The following is a 21,967-nucleotide window of genomic DNA, read 5'->3' as shown; positions in this document are numbered from 1 at the left end:
TGACAGGGTGTATAGACAAGGACTGTGGAAAGTACCAAGAATATATGGAGTTGCTGAAGGCCGTGAAGAGTATGTATGAGGGTGCTAAGGCTGCAGTGCGTGTGGATGGTGAACTGAGTGAATATTTCTCTTTGAAAGTTGGGTTGAAACAGGGATGTGTCATGTCTCCATGGTTGTTCAATCAGCATAAGGATGGGGTTATATAACAGATACAAGGTAGGACAGTGGATGTTGGGGCTACCCTAGTGAGAGAGGGCAGTGTTTGGAAACTCCCTGTACTGTTGTTTGCAGATGATACTGTGTTCTTAAGTGAAGACGAAGGAGAGCTGAAAGGCTTGGTGGATGAGTTTGGGAGAGTGTGTAAGAAGCAGAATCTAAAGGTGAATGTAGGGAAGAGGAAAGTTATGGTCTTTGACAAAAGTGAAGTCAGTGAATGTACAGTGGGGTTGGATGACGAGGAAATGGAAAAAGTGCCTGGGTAGTGTAATGAGTAAGGATGGAAGTTTAGAGGATGAAGTGCTTGAAAGGGTACAACAAGGAAGAAAGGGTGCTGGTTCCTTGACAGCAGTGATAAGAAACAAGGAAGTGAACGTGATGTGAAAAAGTTACTCCTGTACATGGCAGTATTGTGATACCAACTCTAAAGTATGGAAGTGAAGCTTGGACCTTGTTGGAGGGACAGAAGTCAAGAATGTGTGCAGTGGAAATGAGTTATCTGACAGGAGCATGTGGTGTCACATGGAGAGACAGAGTGACAAATGAGGAAGTGAAGGAGCGTTGTTGTGTGAATGTGGATGTGATAGGAAGCGTTAGGAGAAACACACCGAGGTAGTTTGGCCGTGTGGAGAGGATGGAGAGCGAGAGACTGACAAGCAGAATGTCTGTGATGAGGTGGAGGGGAAGGAGAGGGAGGAGGAGGCCGAGGATGAGACGGAGGAATGGAGTGGAGAGGTATATGAGAGAGGGAGGTGTGAGCTGGGAGAAGGGAAGTGAAATGGCGAGGGACAGGGCGATATGGAGGCGATTTGTTTGTGGCCACCCCATACGGGATTAAGGCGTCCAGCAATAGGTGGAACAGATAGACAGAGTAACAGTACAAGCAACTTCTGTATCTTTCATGATAACAAAACATCATGGCACCAACTGAAATCAGTGCCCCCTCCCCAGCCCCCCCCACCTTTTTTTTCCTATCTATCTATCTATATACTTAGGCTGCTTCCCCCAAGGAAAGGGAGGTAACCAAGACAGGACGACACACTCCCCATTTACTCATCCATTCAAACACATTCATTCGCATCTTAGCCCCAAAGGGGAGAATGGACAGATCCTCACCACACCACACTGCACAAGGGTCAACTGCGCAATGCAATCAGTGATTTACAATTGTTCCGTCCATCATCCATAAACAGGGGATAGGATAGGGGCTGAGGGGCATTTGTATAACTGGGCTGCAAAGCTGCCTAGTTATGTTGGGTAGGAGAGAGACAGAGCTTAAAGGCATCCCTCTCCAGCAAAACGAAAGACGTGAAGAAAGGAAGTTTATATTACTGTTCACAGTGTAAAAGAGTCTGCTTAAAGAGAGAGAGAGAGACAGAGAGAGAGAATCAGTGGTGATGAGAAGAAAATATGAATAAACTTGAGGGTGGAAAGAGATACAGAAAGCCTCAATGGTGATGGATGGACACAGCTAGTGAATCTGTACACACTGAGGTCATGAGGTTGACGGGGAAAAGAGAGGAGGGGAGGCGGGAATGGATACAAATGGCTGAAGAAGTGTGTTAGGAGATACACATGACAAAGGTTGCACATATTCTTTAACTTGGCAACCAAAAGAAAGGTATCTATCTAACAGACATTATGAAAAATATTTCTGTATGGTCTGTCTGTCCTGTGAAGTGTACTAATATTCTGTAGGCTTGAATGAAAAGTGGATGGATATAAAGCCAATTTCACTTGGTACGCTGCTGACAGTATTAGTGAGCAAGAGTGTTTGAAGATATTGAACTACTATGACAATACTGTACAGCATATGGACTTCTTGGCACTCTTAGCCAAACTTACCCATCCAAGGGGGAAAACCAACGTTGTGAAGATGGTATCAAGTAGCTTCTGGTGAGAACGCCTGTGGCTAGAGGCAGCATTCCAGTTAACCAAATCCACCAATGTACACAGTCCAAAGAACATACAGTGAAGAACCTGCAAAATATATTATTATATACAGTATGATGAGGGAACTGAAGTAAATATTTTTTTAAGTGGAAAGTGGAAAGGCAGTATTGTGAAGACATCAATGTGACTTTGAAGTGGAAAGTGGACTGATATACTTTTAGACACCAGTATGTCACATGTAAACACAGAGATGAAGATGAAAACTGACAAAATGTCTGCTTAAAAAAAATTCGCTTTTGCAGGATACAGTATGTCAAAATCATGTACTGTAATGACTGCAAACTACACTGCGAAACACAAGCTACACTTTCAAGAATACCTCTAGCACTATATAACTCTTAACTTTTAAAGTGAATGACAATGTTCCCCCCCCCCAAAAACATGTTAGCTACCACCACTTTCACTAGTGGCACTGACAAGGAACTTATATGTGGCAGCACTGTGCACCCTGGGAGAAGCAGCTGCAATGTCCACCTGTGGGTCAACCTGCTCATACTTTCCTACACCTTGCCATGGTAAGGACCCTGGTCCGACCGAAATGAGGCACTGTCTGTCACATGGGGGTGCTGGATCCCTGTACGGTTTATGTACAGCACTGTACTGTACTGGACAGCCCTACAGATGCAGTTGCTTACTTGTAGTTGACAAGTTGTTCAGCCAGATAGATCAAGGTTAAAGCAGCAGTAAGTGCTTTGCTGCATAGTGATGAATCTAGCCCAATGGCATGAGTTGACAGTGCAGTGCTGTATATGTCAACCATAAAAAACAAGAAAATTGTTCTTCAGAGGGATCTGAGAATATGCCACATAAGAAGAAATAGAATTAGTGGTGCATGTTTCAGAAAAATGGAAGACATTAAGCTGCCATGATTGGTGATGACGCTGATGTACAGTACGTAATGATACATTGATACAGTAGAAGTCAGATTTTTCGGCATCTATGGGACCAGGCTAGTGCCGAAAAATCAAAATTGCCGAATTATCGAAAACCCTACCCACTCAGTACCTTATATGTTTCGGTGAACACTATCATCACTACTCATATCATTACAAATGTGTTTGGAGAGAGTACTGTATACTGTTTGATACTGTACAATACTGTAATGAATACAGTACTATACATGAATATGAAAAATAAAGAAATTAGTGAACATACTGTATATAAATGTAATGGTACAGTAGGCCTACAAGTTCACATGCACTTACCTAAACTTATAGTAGGTTCCTTAATTACATATGTACAATAGAAGGGGTTCATTGGAGTCTGCTACTGCTGGAAGAAGTCCCCAGCAGTAGAAGGTCCTGCAACAGGCTCTAAGGACTCATGGAGAATTTCAAGACTGACAAAAAAAATCGGAAAATCTGCTGAATGATCAGAGATTTTCGTAAATGGGACTATTTCTCAAAACTGCCGAAATATCAGATTTGCCGGGGAATTGGATGCCGAAGAATTGGACTTTTACTGTACTGCCTTCACACACAGCACAAGAAAATAGTATGGTACAGTAAACTGTAAGTACTGTCATTGTAACAAGCTTAGCTACTTGCAAATAAATCATCATATTATTCTTTTAAATAACAATGGAACTACTGATACATAAATGGAGGGTGAAGTAAGTAAGTTGATAATTTTGGCGTACTCTGCATATTTGGTTTACAGATTTACGGGATGGTGATTCCACTTATCAGATTACTTGGCAAACCTGTTACGTTTGCAAAAGCCAGAGCACCAGTCATGATGAATAAATGAAGTTCCATCGTACATCTGTTTAGTGACAATACTGTTAAGTACCATACATCAGGGTAATATAGGTGGGAGGGGAGCAGGTTTTTCTTAATTTACTGGTTGCTGTCACTAGAAATTACACATCTCTGTGGTAAGAAAGACATACAGTAAAACCTCGATATCATGGACTTCAACATACCGGAATTCACTTTTATCAGAATTGAGGAGCTACTGGACTAAATTCCTATACTATCAGAAAAAGTCTGATAAAGCCAGAAGCAGTCTGGACTGTCTAACCACTTCTGCTATGTTCATCAAAATAAGGTACAGTAATACCTTCATATATGATACCCCTAGATGTGATACCCCGGCTTAACGATGGGGGTAGAAATACTATCATACCCCGCCTAACGATGGACAAACCCTGGTTTAATGATTTTGATGGTATCTTATACTAAAACTGTGTGTTTCTTAGGTTAGATGTGGATGTGGTGGAGAAGATTAGGAGAAATACACTGAGGTGGTTTGGACGTGTGGAGAGAATGGAGAATGAAAGACTGACTAAGAGGGTGTATGTAGGTGAGGTGGAGGGAGGGAGAGGGAGAGGTAGACCGAGGATGAGGTGGAGGGATGAGGCTGAGAGGTATATGAGGGAGGGGAGAGAGAGTTGGGGAGAGGGTAGTCAAATGGTGGGTGACAGAGCGACTTGAAGGTGTTTTGTCTGCAGCCACCCTTTGCAGGATTACAGCATCAAGCTATAGATAGATAGATAGATAGATAGATAGACAGTGAATGGGTTAGCGCCCCTGCCATAAAACAACTGACGCAAAGCCAAATGACCACCCCATACGGGATTATGGTATCTGGCTATAGGTAGATAGAAGAATACTGGAAAAAAAAAAAAAAAATGGATGTAAGTGCTCTTTAAGCATTGAAAGCAGACTATTCCAGTAAGTCTTGTAGTATCATAAGTTATATACTGTACTGATAATCTGTAAACACAGTAAAAAATACTATCTATCTATCTATCTAACTATAGCTCAACGCCCTAATCCCGCAAAAGGTGGCCGCAGACAAAACGCCTCCAAGTCGCTCTGTCACCCACCATTTGACTACCCTCCCCCCAACTCACTCCCCCCTCCCTCATATACCTCTCAACTCCATCCCTCCACCTCATCCTTGGTCTACCTCTCCCTCTCCCTCCCTCCACCTCACCTACATACACCCTCTTACTCAGTCTTTCATTCTCCATTCTCTTCACATGTCCAAACCACCTCAGTGTATTTCTCCTAATCTTCTCAACCACATCCACATCCACCCCACAACGTTCCTTCACTTCTTCATTCGTCAACCTGTCCCTCCACATCACTCCACATGCTCCTCTCAAGTAACTCATTTCCACTGCTCTCACTCTTGACTTGTTCCCCTCTTGCAAGGTCCATGCCTCGCTTCCATACGTCAGGGTAGGGATCACAATACTATCATGCAGGGACTTCTTAACTTCCATATTCACCTCCCTATTTCTCATCACTGCTTTCAGTGTACCAACGACCTTCCTTCCCTGCTGTACCCTTTCACGCACTTCATCCCCCAAAGTTCCATCCTTACTCATCACACTACCCAAGTACTTGAATGCACTCACATTCTCCATATCCTCACCATCCAACCTACTCTATGACTTCATTCCTCTCAAACACCATAACTTTACTTTTGTTTATATTAACTTTCAGATTCCTCCTCCTACACACTGTCCCAAATTCATTCACCAAACCTTGCAACTCCCATTCATCATCACTCAACAGTACTGTATCATCAGCAAACAGCAACACCGGAATCTTCCAAATCTCACCCTCATTCATTAGAGCCACCTCCACATCCACTGCCCTACCCTGCACCTCCTTTACAACCCCATCCATGTATATATTAAACAGCCATGGAGACATCACACAACCCTGTTTCAGTCCCACATTGAGATCAAAGATCTCACTCAGCTCACCATCCACTCGCACCGTAGCCCTAGCTCCCTCGTACATACTCTTCACAGCACTCAACAATTTCCCCTCCACTCCATATATTCTTAATACCTTCCACATACCTTGCCTATCTATTCTGTCATAAGCTTTCTCCAAGTCCATGAAGGCAGCATACACTTTCCTTCCCTTCTCTAGATACTTCTCCACTAAACATCTTAGAACAATTATCTGATCTACACACCCTTTTCCCTTCCTAAATCCCCCTTGTTCTTCTCCAACTAGCTCCTCTGTCATATGCCTAACCCTATCAATGAGTATTCTACCATATATTTTACCAGTCACACTAAGAAGGCAAATAACACTATGGTTACCACATACTTCTCTCTCCCCTTTTCCTTTGTATAAAGGAACAATTATACCTGATTTCCAGTCCTCTGGAACCCTTCCCTCTTCCCAAGCCAATCTACACAACTTCCATATCTACTCCACAACAATCTCACCCTCATACCTAAGCATTTCACCACACACTCCATCAATCCCTGGGGCCTTTCCCAGCTTAATCTTCTTCATCGCTTCCACTACTTCCGCCCTACTGATCTCTTCCTCCCTCCTCTCATCTCTTCTTCTCCCACCCATTCCCCAACCACTTATACTCGCACTGCTCTCACTCTCTACATTCAACAAATCCTCAAAGAGCTCCTTCCATCTCCTCAGTTTCTCTCTCTTCTCCACCAACAATCTATTATTCCTATCTTTCACTCCCCTACTATTTCCCCTTTCACAATGCCTTACTTTCTTCACCTCCTTCCAAAACAATTTCTTACTCTCCCTCCATTTCACACTCAGATTCCTCCCAAACTCTTCATCCACTTCCTTCTTACTCTCCTTCACCAGTCTCTTAACCTCCCTTCTCCTGCTCAAATATACCTCTCTCTTCCCTCTCTCATCTTCTCCCGTACCTTTACTAGCTAACCATTCACTATATGCCTTCTTCTTTTGTTCCACAGCTCGTTTCACCTCATCATTCCACCATGCTGTCACTTGCACACCCTTGCATCTCCTCCTCACTCCACAAACCGCCTCACACGCTGCGCCTATCTCTTCCATGAATATCTTACATACGTCTTCCACCCCTTCCATCTGCTCTAGCTCATACCTTCCCAATCTTTCTTCCACTATGCTCTTATACTCTGTCATTTTCTCACTATCTTGCAATTTCTCCACTCTTCTCACAGAAGTTGCTTCCTCCTGTCTTCCCCTTCGTCTCCTCAACCACTTTCTTTGCAGCTCTACCTTGGCCATCACTAAGTGGTAACAAGGAATATGGAAGAGAGCATGAAAATAAAAATGTCATTGCATGACAACATTATGACCCTCACAGGAGGATATAAAGGACAAAAATTTAAAAGTGAGAGGAGAGGAAATGAGTTACCTGTGATGAGTGTGACAGAAAACAAATAAGAAAGTTCGGGAGTGATGTGGTGTTGATGTCGAACTGCTGGAGAGGCCACGGGCAGGCTACCCTATAATGATCTGATAATGTGGAGCAAATGAAGAGCAAGAGATTCACCAGGAAAGTGTATGTGATTGAGGTAGAAAGAACGATGAGGAGAGGGAAACCAAGGATAAGGTAAAAGGACAGAGCGGAGATGTATTTACAATAAAAGAGTGGAGAGAGACAAAGTGGGCTGTCCAATGGTGGCAACATGGAGGTAATGAATCATTGCCACCTCCTCCAAAAATTAAGGAGCCTGATTTATCTATCCATCTATCTATAGCCAAATACCATAATCCTGTAAGGGGTAGCCATCTGTCTTTGAGTTAGATGTTTTACTGGGTAGGGCACTAACCCTCCTCCAACACACTTGTTGACTGGTAGAGGACTCGTATGGTTGGTCATATGGTTACCATCAAACGTAGTAAATTGCGTCCTGGCTTACAGAAAACCATTTGGCTTGTGTCACTCAATGTAAAGTTACCTGAAAGGGAAAGAAGAGTAATAAAAAGTGACTGGAAAGACGGAGGAAACAGGAAGAGAGGAGGGCAGACAAAGAAAAAGAATGATAAAGGTGAAGAACGAAGTAAGCAGCACTACATCAGCTAAGTGGATGATGGTTTGCCACCACCTACCACCAGGTGCATGATCACAGATAAGTAAATAAATTACCAGTACTCCTCTGTTTACAATTTTGTTACAACTATGAGCACACAAATTACTTTGTAAGATATAAGACATATAAAAGGTTGATTCATAGTTGGTTTATGGAACTAAGCAATACAAACAGCTATAATTACAGTACATGATACTAGAGTATGTCTTACCAGGTTCAAATAGGTCAAATACTTGGTCCGCCCTCCAACAACTTCAAAAACCAGCTTGTAATTTTGTGAGTCACGGGGTGGCTTTATAAACCAGTGGTCATAGTAGATCCCAAACCCAAAAAGCAGAAAGATTACTGCATGAAACACTTTAATATATGAATTCATAATGGAGGTTCTGCAGTACAGTACTGTACTCTATGCAAAAATAAATGGATTTTACTGTACAGTATATGACAGAAAAAACTTTTAAAAATTCACGATACTATTTAGCCTTTCGTCTTTAGCACAGGCTCCCGAAGTGTGATGCTATGATTTATCAGAGGGTCAAGTACAGTTCCTTGATAGCTACCAACTGATAATGCTTATCTCACATCCAATGATAAAGAACCTGCATTATCAAGTACAGTGTACTAAGTTACACTTCCCAAAAGAGTGCAGTACAGGTACTTAGCTATTTAGAAGTACTAAATTGTGAACCACTACAGCTATTCTGATACCTGTTAATAACACTTACTGGCCTATGACTGCCACTCCAGGAGAAACCTGAACTTGAAGATATTAGAATAAGAGAAAACTCTGATGGAAAATCAGCAGACAGGGTATTCCACAACATAAACTTCTCCAATGTATCATACACCAATCCTTGAATCACATCCAGTTTGCAAGAGCCTTAGGTACCGTACCCTTCAAACTGCAGTGACAATTCACAGTTTTTTGCTACAAATATTCTATGCTTTTTACACATCACAGGCCTACTTGTATCAGCTGAGATCAAATTTAGTATATTCTGCTGTCAGCTTTCTTGTAACTATATTTAGTGGAGGTGTTTTTCCCATGGCCAAAAAGCTACTTTTCACACCAATAAGTTTGGGGGCCCTCTATGGAATACCTTTGAGCTGCTAATGACACCATATAGACAATACAAGTACCGTAGTGATGGAAGGAATCATCCCAGACTCAGAGTTAAGGAATGGGTGCATTATTATATCAGGTTCAACTGAAGGAGATGACACACTGTGTTGCTCTATGGCATCTCAAAGTTGCTATACCCAACCCAGAGGAAATTTTATTTGGGGGGAATGGGAGGGGAAGGCAATGATGGGCTAAGGAAGCAAGATTATATCACTGGTAAAAGACCCAGATGATATGAAGACGATGTCTGTCCCAATAACCGAGGTACAGGATAGGGGACTGCGTGTTTAAGTCAAGTTAAGGACACCAGTGCTTTGACATTCATTTTCTGCATCATAAAACAGGTGAATTTATACATGTGGATGATTCTGTATATTTACCAATAACTGCCTATTGTGGAAATATGGATGTCTATCTATCTATCTATCTATTGCCAGACGCCTCAATCCCGTTTGGGGTGGCCACAGACAAATCGCCTCCAAGTTGCCCTGTCCCCCGCCATTTCACTGCCCTGCTCCCAACTCACACCCCCCTCTCTCATATACCTCTCCACCCCATCCCTCCAGCTCATCCTTGGCCTCCCCCTCCCTCTTCCCCCCTCCACCTCACTCACATACACTCTCTTCATCAGTCTTTCACCCTCCATCCTCTCCACATGGCCAAACCACCTCGGTGTGTTCCTCATAACGCTTCCTATCACATCCACATCAACACCACAACGCTCCTTTATATCCTCATTTGTCAGCCTCTCTCTCCATGTGACTCCACAGGCTCCTCTTAAATAACTCATTTCCACTGCTCTCACTCTTGACTTGTGTCCTTCCTACAATGTCCAAGCTTCACTTCCATACGTTAGAGCTGGTATCACAATACTGTCATGAAGTAGCTTTTTCACTTCCATGCTCACTTCCCTGTTTCTTATCACTGCTTTCAAAGAACCAGCAACCTTTCTTCCCTGCTGTACCCTTTCAAGCACTTCACCCTCCAAACCTCCATCCTTACTCATCACACTACCCAAGTACTTAAACGTACTCACATTTTCCAATTCCTCACCATCCAACCTCGCTGTACATACACTGACTTCACCTCTCTCAAAGACCATCACTTTACTCTTCCCCACATTCACACACTCCCAAACTCATACACCAAGCCTTGCGGCTCCCCTTCGTCTTCACTAAACAACACAGTATCATCTGCAAACAACAGTGCAGGGAGTTTCCAAACACTATCCTCTCTCACCAGGGCCACTCCAACATCCACTACCCTACCTTGTACCTCTTTTATTACCCCATCCATGAACAGATTGAACAACCATGGAGACATGACACATACCCTGTTTCAACCCAACCTCCAAAGAGAAAAATTCACTTAGTTCACTATCCACACGCACTGCAGCCTTCGCACCATCGTACATACTCTTCACAGCATTCAACAACTTTCCATCTACTCCATATACTCTTAATACTTTCCACAATCCTTGTCTATCCACCCTGTCCTATGCTTTTTCCAAATCCATGAAAGCCGCATACAACTTCTTTCCCTTCTCTAGAAACTTTTCCACTAAAGATCTAAGAATGAATATCTGATCTACACAACCTCTTCCCTTCCTAAAGCCTCCCTGTTCTTCTCCAACTAATTCCTCTGTTCTTTCTCTAACTCTGTCAATAAGTATCCTACCATACACTTTTCCTATTAAACTAAGAAGACAAATGCCCCTATGATTACCACACACTTCTTTTTCCCCTTTTCCTTTGTACAAGGGAATAATTATACCTGACTTCCAATCCTCCGGGACTCTACCTTCCTCCCAGGCCAATCTGCACATCTTCCACATTCATTCTACTACTATCTCTCCCCCATGCTTCAGCATTTCACCACACACACCATCAATTCCTGGGGTTTTCCAAAATTTAACTTTTTTCATTGCTTCCACAACTTCTATCCTATTGATTTCTTCCTGTCTTCTCACCTCCCTCCTCCTCCCAGCCATTCCCCAGCCACTTATGCTCGCATTACTTCCATCCTGTGTGTTAACGATTCCTTAAAGCGTTCTCTCCATCTGCTCACTTTTTCTCCCTTTTCCACTAGTAATCTACCATTTTTACCTTTCACTCCCCTGCTAACCTCACTTCCACCCTGTCTTACTCTTTTCACCTCTTTCCAGAACATCTTCTTACAGTCCCTCCACTTTACACTCAAATTCCTTCCAAATTCCTCATCCACTCTCTTCTTACTCTCTCTTACTAATCTTTTCACCTCTCTCTTTCTTTCTATATATATATATATATATATATATATATATATATATATATACCGTATACAATACACTCAATCCTCGAGTACCGCGGGCAATAGGGACTGGACAAGGACCGTGGTACCCAAATCCGCGTCACTCAGACAATATGTTTGTGTGTATAATGGTACAACGTGTTCTGGTGACTTTTCATAACTCACTTTTACCACTTTTTACAACCTAACCCCACATAAATTTACCCTTACTTGCACCCACCATCAGGTAAAACAATGAGATGTAACTATTGTTATTTGAAATATCAGTGGCATTAAAAATAGCATTAACAAAAGCAGAAGTCGGGCTGGGTACCCTTTAATTGATACGTAGCTCCATGGTATTTTCCTCCCTCCCCTCAACCCCATTGTTGTTGTCAAAGTTTCGCCATCTCTTGTATCATGTGGCCTTCATGAGGGACCTTAGGCCATATGGTTAGATGAAAATTCATGGGTTTGACGGCTTTAGGGGACGAAACAAAACAAAAATGTGTGCTAACCAGAAAAAAATTACATTCATCCTTGTGTTCTCTTGAGTTAGCGTTCCGTTTCACATTCTTCATTTGATATCGTGCTTCCCTACACTTTTCAGACAGACTAAGCATATGGCTAAACTGCTCAGTCAGTCCGAAATGTGTTGGGAAAAGCGATATCGAACAAAGAATGTGAAACGGAATGCTAACTCACAAGAACACATGGATGAAAGAGTACTTTTTTTTTTTTTTTTTGGTTTGCAAACATTTTCGTTCCATTTCATCCTCTAAAACTGCCAGACCCATAAATTTTAGTCTAACCATACGGCCTAATGTCTCTTCCGAAGGCCACCTGATACGAGAAGGCGAAACTTTGATAACATTATCGGTGGGGGGTGGGGAATGAATGCTGGGAAGCTACGTATCAACATACGGTTACCTAGCCCGACTTTTTTGTTAATGCTATTTCTAATAACATTGGTGATCTTAATTACAATGATTATATCACTGTTTTACCTGATGGTGCATATAAGTGGGGGTAATTTACGTGGGGTAATGTGGTAAGGAGGAGTAAAAATGACAAATTCTCTGACGCTCCACATAATGCCCTATAGGCCTAAGCTTCTCAGTCAGCTTCAGGACAAATATAAACTTTCAGTGCTACAAGGTTCGCATCACTTCCTTCGCACGATCTTTATCTTCTCCTGGTCCTTCCAAATCGTTATGATGGTGCTTTCACGTACTCCACACTTTTTTGCCATTTCGGTAAACGTACGCTTTACTTAAAGTAGTAGAAGGACCTTACCAGTTCAATTCATATTCCTCCAGTTTGTTTTCGGTGTTTTTCTGACTATTTTCAGGGTGATAAATTACAACTTCCTGCAGTAAAACTTCCCACATTTTATCATCACGTTCCTTAAGCCGTAACTATGATTGTCTTGACATACTCAAAGGTGGTTTTCGTTTCCCAATTTCCCAACTGGATGCTAGGTTAGATTAGGTTAAATTATTAGGTATAGTTAGGCTAGGTTAGGTCAATTGTAGTTAAACATTTAGGACAGGCCCTTTCACTGTAACCTTGACGAGTCAAACGAGTTGACACAGTGTAACACAGCTAAAAACAACGGGGAAACAGATTTAGCATCAAACGATTATTTACCTCCCATAAGTAATCCGAAAAATACAAGACTATCAGGAAGAAGATCGAAGAATGTGGAACTGAATGCGAACTTGTGAGAGAACATGGATGGAAGTAATTTTTTTTTCTGGTTAGCAAACATTTTCATTCAGTTTTGTCCCCTAAAACTGCGAAACTTATATGACTGTCAGTGAGATGCGAGAAAGGATTTTATAGCCGTATGCCTAGTCGGTCCGAAACGTGTTGGGAAGCACGAATTTGAATGAAAATGTGGAACTGAACACTAACTTACGAGAACCCATGGATGAGTTTTTTTTTTTTTTAATTAGGAAACATTTTTGTTCCATTTCGTCCCCTAAAACCGTGAAACCCAGTATGAGTGTGGGGTAGAATTAGGCGAGGCACGAGAAAGGACATAACCGTATGCTCAGTTAGTTGGAAATGTGTTGGGAAGCACTAAATCGAACGAAGAATGTAGAACTGAATGCTAATTTACAAGAACACGTGGATAAAAGAGTAACTTTTTGTCTAGCAAACATTTTCATTCCATTTCGTGCCTTAAAACTGCAAAACCCATTATGAGTGGGTAAGGACTAGGTGAGGCATGAGAAAGAACTGATAACCATATGCCCAGTTGGTCCGAAATGTGTTGGGCAGCATGAAATCGAATGAAAAATGTGGAACTGAACCCTAACTCACGAGAACACATGGATTTTTTTTTTTTCCCTGATTAGCATACATTTTCGTTCCATTTTGTCCCCTGAAATTGCGAAACCCATAAATTTTGTCTAACCTTTGTTGAAGAACTGGACAGAAAAAGGTGACAGTGCATTGATAGATGAATACTGCACACCCATTGTACTTGGGGAAGGTTATAGTAGACATTTCAGAAAAGCAGCGATCAGTGAAAAGCAGTAGTAGGAGGATAGAGCTGCAACAATGTGAAGAGAAAGAGGTTGTGGGGAGTCAGTAAGGTATCTTAATGATTTACTTGTTACCAATTGATTTGATAATCTGAGGTAGGCCACATTTTGCCCTTAGGCTGCTTGATGGATGCCCTGGCCTTAACCCTTTATATAATTGTAATGAATGCTTTCTTGGCCTTCTGTGAACTCTTTTTTAGATTTTTCACATTTTTACCTTGTAGAGTGACTAGGTACTCTTTACAGTACACAGGTCCCTTTTCTAGGATTTTGAATAGCTTCTGGGACATGGTGTGTAGTAGGTAGTATAGTTATGTGTAGAAGAAGAGCTGCATCTATATGTTTAAGTGAACTTCTTTGTTACTTCCTTGATGGTTTGTTTTTGGACTTTTCACATTAACTCCATCACCCTCCTGTGACTCCCATTCAGGTGAATAAAAGCATATAACATTAGCTAGAATAGAATACAAGAGTTGTCAACTGTGAGAGGGTACCAGTATTAATTTTATGGTTATGTACTCTCTCTCGGCTGAATAATGTTTGGCATTTGCTGGAATAAAGTACCAAAGTTGTCCTGATTAAGAGATGGCTAATATAGGAAAAGGCCAACCATATCTGCTAGGGAAGAAGAGAATGAAGCAGTCCATTGGTGAGGGAAGAAGGAAAAGGAAGAGGGGTGTAAGAGAGAGAGAGAGGGGAGGGGTATGTGAGAAAACAGTGTAGACTGGAGACATTTCTCATGGTTATCCTTGTCAGTGGAGGGTTTGCAGTAGGGAGCAAATGTCACAGATTATGATGATGGTGATGGTGATGAATATTCTCTGCGACCATCATCCACTCACTTGATGTAGCGCTGCCTACTTCCTTAGCCTTTATCATTCTTTTTCTGTGCCTGTCCTCCTCTCTTCCTATTTCTCGCATCTTTCCTGTCACTTCTTATGCCATTTCTTTCCTTTACAGGTGGCTTTACATTGAGTGACAAGCCAAATGGTTTCCTGTAAGCCAAGAAACCATTTACAACGCTAGGTGGTAACCATATAACCAAACCATACGTGCTCCCTACGTGTCAACAAGTGGGTTGGTGAAGGGTTAGTGCCCCTCCCTGTAAAACAACTAACTCAGTGTCAAATGGCCACCCCTTACGGGATTATGGTGTCTGGCAATAGAAATAGAATAGATTTGGCCTTCAGTGTGCCCATGAAGCATATTTCCATTCTGTATGCGTATTCATCTCACCACCGGGAACCCTCAGCCAGGAACGATGCTCGCCCAGTTGTTTCAAAAGTAACCATAGGTTTTTCTTAAAAATATGCTCAGTGTGTTTCCCAGGCAAAATTTTTTCTACTGAACAGCTAACCTATCCCACTAGGGCTGCTTGGCTTAGGTGGCTGGGTGTGGTATTGAGATCAATACCCATACAGAATGGAACTATGTGCCCAGGAAAAGTACCCAGAGTTTACAGGGTGACGTCATCGCGCGCGACTTTCAAATTTAGTCGCCAGGCCAGCTGACTTCTTGCGTGAGCTCGAGTTTTTCTGCGTGTTGACATGACTTGTCTCATTATGCTGACCGCGTTAGAACAAAAACGTGTTACTCAACCACGCGTTACTCAAGGATTGAGTGTATATATATATGAATGAACGGAAGGCAATGATTGATTATGTGTGTGTGGATGAAAGGATGCACAGATGTGTAATGGATGCAGGAGTATACAGAGGTTGGGGGAGTGGACTTTCTGACCACCACTTGGTGGTGGTTAGAATAAAGGTCCAAGTAAAATGGAGATATAGAAGAAGGGAAGGACAGGAGGAAGGAGTAGATGTAATAAGAGTGGAAAGGTTACAAGAGTATGAGAAAAAGGCAGAATATAAGAGAGAAGTGGAGGAACGATTGGTTAAATACGAATTGGAGCAGATGGGGGACATAGAAGGTGGTGCAAGATATTCACAGAGGAAATATGTGCAGCATGTGAGGTGGTGTGTGGGGTGAAGAGAAGACGGAGGGGAGTGCAACGAACAGAGTGGTGGAAGGAAGTGGCGAGACAGGCTGTGGCACAAAAGAAGAAAGCATATAATGAATGGATGAGAAATAGGGGCGTCAAAGAAGTTGAGAGACGGAAAAGAGAGCTATATGTAGTAAGGAAGAGAGTGATGAAAACATTAGTATGAGAGAGTAAGAAGAGAGTGGATGAGGAATTTGGAAGGAATTTGAGTGTAAAGTGAAGGGAACATAAGAAAATGTTCTGAAAGGAGGTAAAGAGAGTCAGACAGGGTGGCAATGAAGGTAGTAGGGGAGTGAAAGATAAAAATGGTAGATTACTAGTTGAGAATGGAGAAAAAGTGAGCAGATGGAGAGAACACTTTAAGGAATCGTTAACATAGAGAATGAAAGTAATGCAAGTATAAGTGGCTGGAGAATGGCTGGGAGAAGGAGGGAGGTGAGAAGACAAGAAGGAATCAGTAAGATGGAAGTTGTGGAAGCACTGAAGTAAGTCAAAATGGGGAAAGCCCCAGGAATTGATGGAGCGTGTGGTGAAATGCTGAAGCATGGGGGAGAGATAGTAGTAGAATGGATGTGGAAGATGTGCAGATTGGCATGGGAGGAACATAGAGTCCCGGAGGATTGGAAGTCAGGTATAATTATTCCCTTGTACAAAGGGAAAGGGGAAAAAGAAGTGTGTGGTAATCCATCCATCCATCCATCCATCATCCAATCCTACATTGCTCCATGAGGAGAATAGGAGCCCTGGGCTATGCAATTGGTCCCGACACTTAAGATGAGAGTGACCAGCCTCACTCATCCCTGAGTGGCATTACATGAGCAATTAACCCCAACCACCCCTTGGATATAAACCTTCACTGGCTCAATCTGATTGGAGTGCAATAATTACCCACTAAACCACCAGGCACCAAAATTTGCTTATATGGTTACCACCCAGCGTAGTAAATGGTTTCCTGGTGCACAGGAAACCATTTGGCTTGTCATTCAGTGTAGAGTCACCCACAGGCTGAAGGAAGTGGAAAGAATGAAGGAAAGAATGACAGAAGGGGGAGTGTAAAGTCACCCATAGGCAGAAGGACAAGGAAAGAATGAAGGGAAGAAAGACGGAAGAGAATAGTATGGTAGTCACAGAGGCATTTGTCTTCTTAGTGTAATAGGAAAAGTATACGGTAGGATACTTATTGACAGGGTTAGGGAAATAACAGAGGAATTAGTTGGAGAAGAACAGGGAGGCTTCAGGAAGGGAAGAGGTTGTGTAGATCAGATATTCATTCTTAGATCTTTAGTGGAAAAGTGTCTAGAGAAGGGAAAGAAGTTTTATGTGGCCTTCATGGATTTGGAGAAAGCATATGACAGGGTGGATAGACAAGGATTGTGGAAAGTATTAAGAACATATGGAGTAGATGGGAAGTTGCTGAATGCTGTGAAGAGTATGTAGGCTATGAGGGTGCTAAGGCTGCAGTGCGTGTGGATAGCGAAATGAGTTTTTCTATTTGAAGGTTGGATTGAAACAGGGGTGTGTCATGTCTCCATGGTTGTTCAGTCTGTATATAGATGGGGTTATAAAAGAGATAGGCTACAAGGTAGGGCAGTGAATGTTGGAGTGGCCCTAATGAGAGAAAGCAGTGTTTGAAACTCCCTGTACTGTTGTTTGCAGATGATACTGTGTTGTCAAGTTAAGACAAAGGGGAGCTGCAAGGCTTGGTGGATGAGTCTGGGAATGTGTGTAAGAAACAGAATTTAAAGGTGAATGTAGGGGAGAGTAAAGGTATGGTCTTCGAGAGATATGAAGTCAGTGAATGTACAGTGAGACTGGATGATGAGGAAATGAAAATTGTGAGTACATTTAAGTACTTGGGTAGTGTGATGAGTAAGGATGGAAGTTTAGTGGGTGAAGTGCCAGAAAGGGTACAACAAGGAAGAAAGGTTGCTGGTTCCTTGAAGGCAGTGATAAGAAACAGAAATACGGTAGTGAGCATGGAAGTGAAAAAGTTATTACATGACAGTATTGTGATACCAACTATGACGTATGGAAGTGAAGCTTGGACATTGTTGGAGGGACACAAGTCAAGAGTGAGAGCAGTGGAAATGAGTTATTGAGAGGAGCTTGTAGAGTCACATGGAGAGACAGACTGACAAATAAGGATATGAAGGAGTGTTGTGGTGTGGATGTGGATGTGATAGGAAGCATTAGGAGAAACACACCGAGGTGGTTTGGCCATGTGGAGATGATAGAGAGTGAGAGACTGATGAGGAGAGTGCATGTGAGTGAGGTGGAGGGGGAGAGCAAGAGAGGAAAGCCAAGGATGAGATGGAGGGATTGAGTGGAGAGGTATATGAGAGAGGGGGGTTAAACTGGGAGCAGGGCAGTGAAATGGCAGGGGACAGGGTGACGTGGAGGCGATTTGTTTGTGGCCACCCCGTATAAGTTATTAAGGCGTCTGGCAACAGATAGACAGATAGATATTACATATATATATATATATATATATATATACAGTATACCATAAAATGGGGTAACTGGGCACTTAGCCTAGCAGGGGAACCGGGCACCCACTAGGTTATTTGCAAACTTTCCTATACGTAACCTATAAATCTTTAATTTTCTAAATTTTTCTGGTGCTAATTACATAGCTAAGTCCCCCAGCAATAACACAAATCAACAGTTAGAATTAGGACAAAGTAGTCCAATGATCTATGCATTCATAAAAGTGACATTTTTGAGAATTCACAGAAGCCACAACACCGGAAATGCTAAGGGTAAGTTACCTATGTTAGAAGTTAGCTAGAGAACTGTACTTATACTCATTTATTGGACATTATCAAAGGCCAGATGGGAACTAGTTAACATGTTTCTACAGTTAAACATTTCCGAGTAATGGCAAGGGTAATTCAGGTGGGGTAACTGGACACTTTGGGGAGAGCAACCGGTCACATCAACTAAATATCATTATTTAGTTTCTAAATATGCCTCAAAGACTCCTTGTCATCTAATGCTATACTGCTAAGTCTCAGGGATGCACCAGGCTCTGAAGCTGTTAGCTAGTTTACCAACAGAACCACAGTGATGATGCGAAATTACAAAATCCTGAGTAGCAGGAGTACACCTGTTTTTCCTGCTGAAGTTTATGTTATATAAGTTTATGTTACATATTGTGTTTGCCTGCCTAAGTTTATGTTATTTAGTAGCAGTCAACAGTAATGAGCAGCTTCATACAGTACCGGTAATAAAAAGCTCTGAGTGCCCAGTTGCCCCTTTATATGGGGTACATGGACACTCACATCGTTTTATTTCTAAGCAAATTGTTTTTGTATCCTTACCTATGTATCTGGTTCCAAAAGGTAGCCCTAAATGAGCTATTTAAAAATATTTTCACTTTTTCCAAATTCCTGCACATCTCTATAATATTGACAAAGGTTAAAATGGTGCCCATTACCCCATTTTACGGTATACATACATACATAGATAAATAGATACAGATATATCTTTCCCGAAATTTGCCGGAAACCTAATAAGTACCCTTATTAATGACCACTCATTAGGCAATATAATACATACTCCGTTCAGAAATGTTAGGTACTTCAACCGTCCACCAAACTGCTGCAAATCGAAGTCGTAAGTGTGTCCTCGTACATCAGGCTCGAGGAACCAATTTGTGTAAACTCCGAACAACCACACGCTACACATTACGGGGTGAAAAGCTGTCAACAACGCACCCATTGTGCACAATTTAAACTAAACTCAACATGGACGTTGGACTGTCAGTTGGCGTGCCAGTATATGATGATTTGAATAACGTAAAACTGCAGCTCGTGTGCCGCATTTCCCCGCCACGATGATTCCCCGTTACTTCATGTCACCAAACACCTGCTGACAAACACAGACGAACGCAAGTACAGCAGTAGAATATCGAGGGAAAACATACGCTTTATTTACTGCAGTAGAAGAACTGAATTGAAATATTTATTGTTTTTTTTTTTTTTTTTTTTTTTTGCCTATCGACCATTGAGACCGGACCCTCTGGTCATTAAGGCAAATATATATATATATATGTATATATATTGACATATATATATATATATATATATATGTACATATATATATATGTACATATATATATACATACATACATACATACACACACATCCATGCATATGAACATACACACTTTCATGCACACGCACATATATATATAATAATTTTTATTTTATTATTTTTGTAGTTTTATTTTTATCTTTATTTATTTTTATATTTTTAAAATTATATTACTTATAATCAAAAATACCTAATCTAAATAACCTAAAACTAACCACCTAACAGACAAATCGCTAACCTATACTAAATCTGTTATACTGAGTGTTTTTAGGTCGACTCGTGTCCTAAAAACACTAGCGACTGAGCGGGGTCCTCTTTCCGGACCGGAAGTAAAGCACCAACAGAGGAACATGACATAAAAACTAGGCAGTATACCTTAACACATCTATTGCCTTAATTCTAAAACCGTTACAATATAACACAGAGTGATATTTAAGATACAGGATACAGGGACACAGAGTTAGACTTTGATAGCACAAAATACGGTTGCACTTAGCACACGATATGATACATGTATACCAATGTCTTTAGTTATTTATATGGAGATACCCGTATTTCATTTAAACCCAAAACATATATGCACTTGATAACAAAGGGAATAAACATGGTTAAGAGTCTGTGGGGGGAATATTACTGTACTATCAAGATGACGGTGCGGATCACGACACTCGACACAGTTACCTGGTCGCGGCGGCACTTTACACAGACATTTGCACGATATGTATATATATCTTGGGCATTTGATTCTCCTGCGCATCCTGATCTTCATTCACAATTACGGAAAGTTCTTTTATTCTCGGGCAGGTGTAATTACTCTACTTTCTATGATTGGTGGTCTAAGTATTTTCTACTCTGCTGGGTATGTAATTCTTTTGGATTAATAACAATTGTCACTGGCTTTACATTAATCGCACTCTGTCACTGTTCTTCTTCCCCTGGCTTATTTTCGGTATAAGGGGCGTCACTTATTTACCCGTGTTTCCTGGGTTGTTACACTCTGTCGTCGGGCGTGAGGAGAGGACCTCAGGGGGACTCTGCCTGTAACGGGCAACACACTACCCGCAGGGGAGTCACTGCCCGGGTCCGGGCCGTCGGTGAGGTGCAGGGAGGCCCTCCTGTCTGGGGGCCTCGACCTGAAGGGAGGCCCTCCTGTCTGGGGGCCTCGACCTGAAGGGAGGCGCTTACCTCGGGGCCTCGTTGGTGGGGTGCAGGGAGGCCCGCCTGTCTGGGGGCCTCGACCTGAGAGGTGGCCCTCGGGACTGGGACCAAACAGCTGGAGGAGGGGGGCCTGGCGTCGGTGGCTCCGCGGAGTGAGGGAGTCGGGGTCGCCCTCGCCTGTAGTCTGCTGGGCTCGCCTGGGGGTCCTGGGGGTGCGGTCGTCTGCCAGGGGACGCGCCGTCAGGGTTGGACTGCGGCCTCTTCTCCTGCTGGTGCCTGCAAAAGACAGAGATTTCCCAGGCGTGGGAGGCAGGTCCGGTCTCGGACTTTGCCACCACTCTGGTGACACCTCCGGGGCAACACTCCCGGGTGGTGACGAGCAGTTCCCACAGGGGAACGAGATAGGCTGAGTGTACACGGAGACCGTGTCCTCTCCTATATACAGGGAAGGAAGCACAGAGGCGACTCTCTCTCCTGGGTCTGTCACAGCCGTGGCTGCAGGTCTTTTCACCCTGGGACCCACTTCTAGCCGTCTGCTAGGGCCTCCTGCCCTTGGAGTGGCTGAGGGTACTAACGCCTCTGTGCTCACTATTGGGCCTCTTGCCCGGGAAGTGGCTGAGGGCACTGACACCTCGGTGCACACTATTGGGCCTCCTGCCCTGGACGTGGCTGAGGGCACTGACACCTCGGTGCACACTATAGGGCCTCCTGCCCTGGACGTGGCTGAGGGTACTGGCGCCTCGGTGCTCACTCTAGACCATAGCCTTGGGCCTCCTGCCCTTGAGGGTGTA

The 21,967-nt window shown here is 42.7% G+C and overlaps 1 protein-coding gene across 1 annotated transcript in view; it reads right to left on the bottom strand.

The window, feature by feature from the left end:
• LOC145390424 (androgen-induced gene 1 protein-like) overlaps positions 1–19,610 on the bottom strand; it is a 41,453-nt gene extending 21,843 nt beyond the window's left edge. The window contains exons 1-2 of the mRNA XM_080265353.1: positions 19,482–19,610; positions 2,062–2,196 (exon numbers count right to left, since the gene is read on the bottom strand). Of these exons, the coding sequence (XP_080121479.1) occupies positions 2,062–2,196; positions 19,482–19,610 (264 nt within the window). The remainder of the gene's footprint in view (positions 1–2,061; positions 2,197–19,481) is intronic.
• Positions 19,611–21,967: the final 2,357 nt, after the last annotated feature.

The sequence above is a fragment of the Coenobita brevimanus genome, chromosome 14 (genome assembly GCF_032717465.1).
Source record: "Coenobita brevimanus isolate Jiangsu-jjx chromosome 14, ASM3271746v2, whole genome shotgun sequence".
NCBI classification, from domain to species: Eukaryota; Metazoa; Arthropoda; class Malacostraca; order Decapoda; family Coenobitidae; genus Coenobita; species Coenobita brevimanus.
Note: the sequence above shows the minus strand (reverse complement) of the source record. Positions and strands in the feature narration are given on the sequence as shown.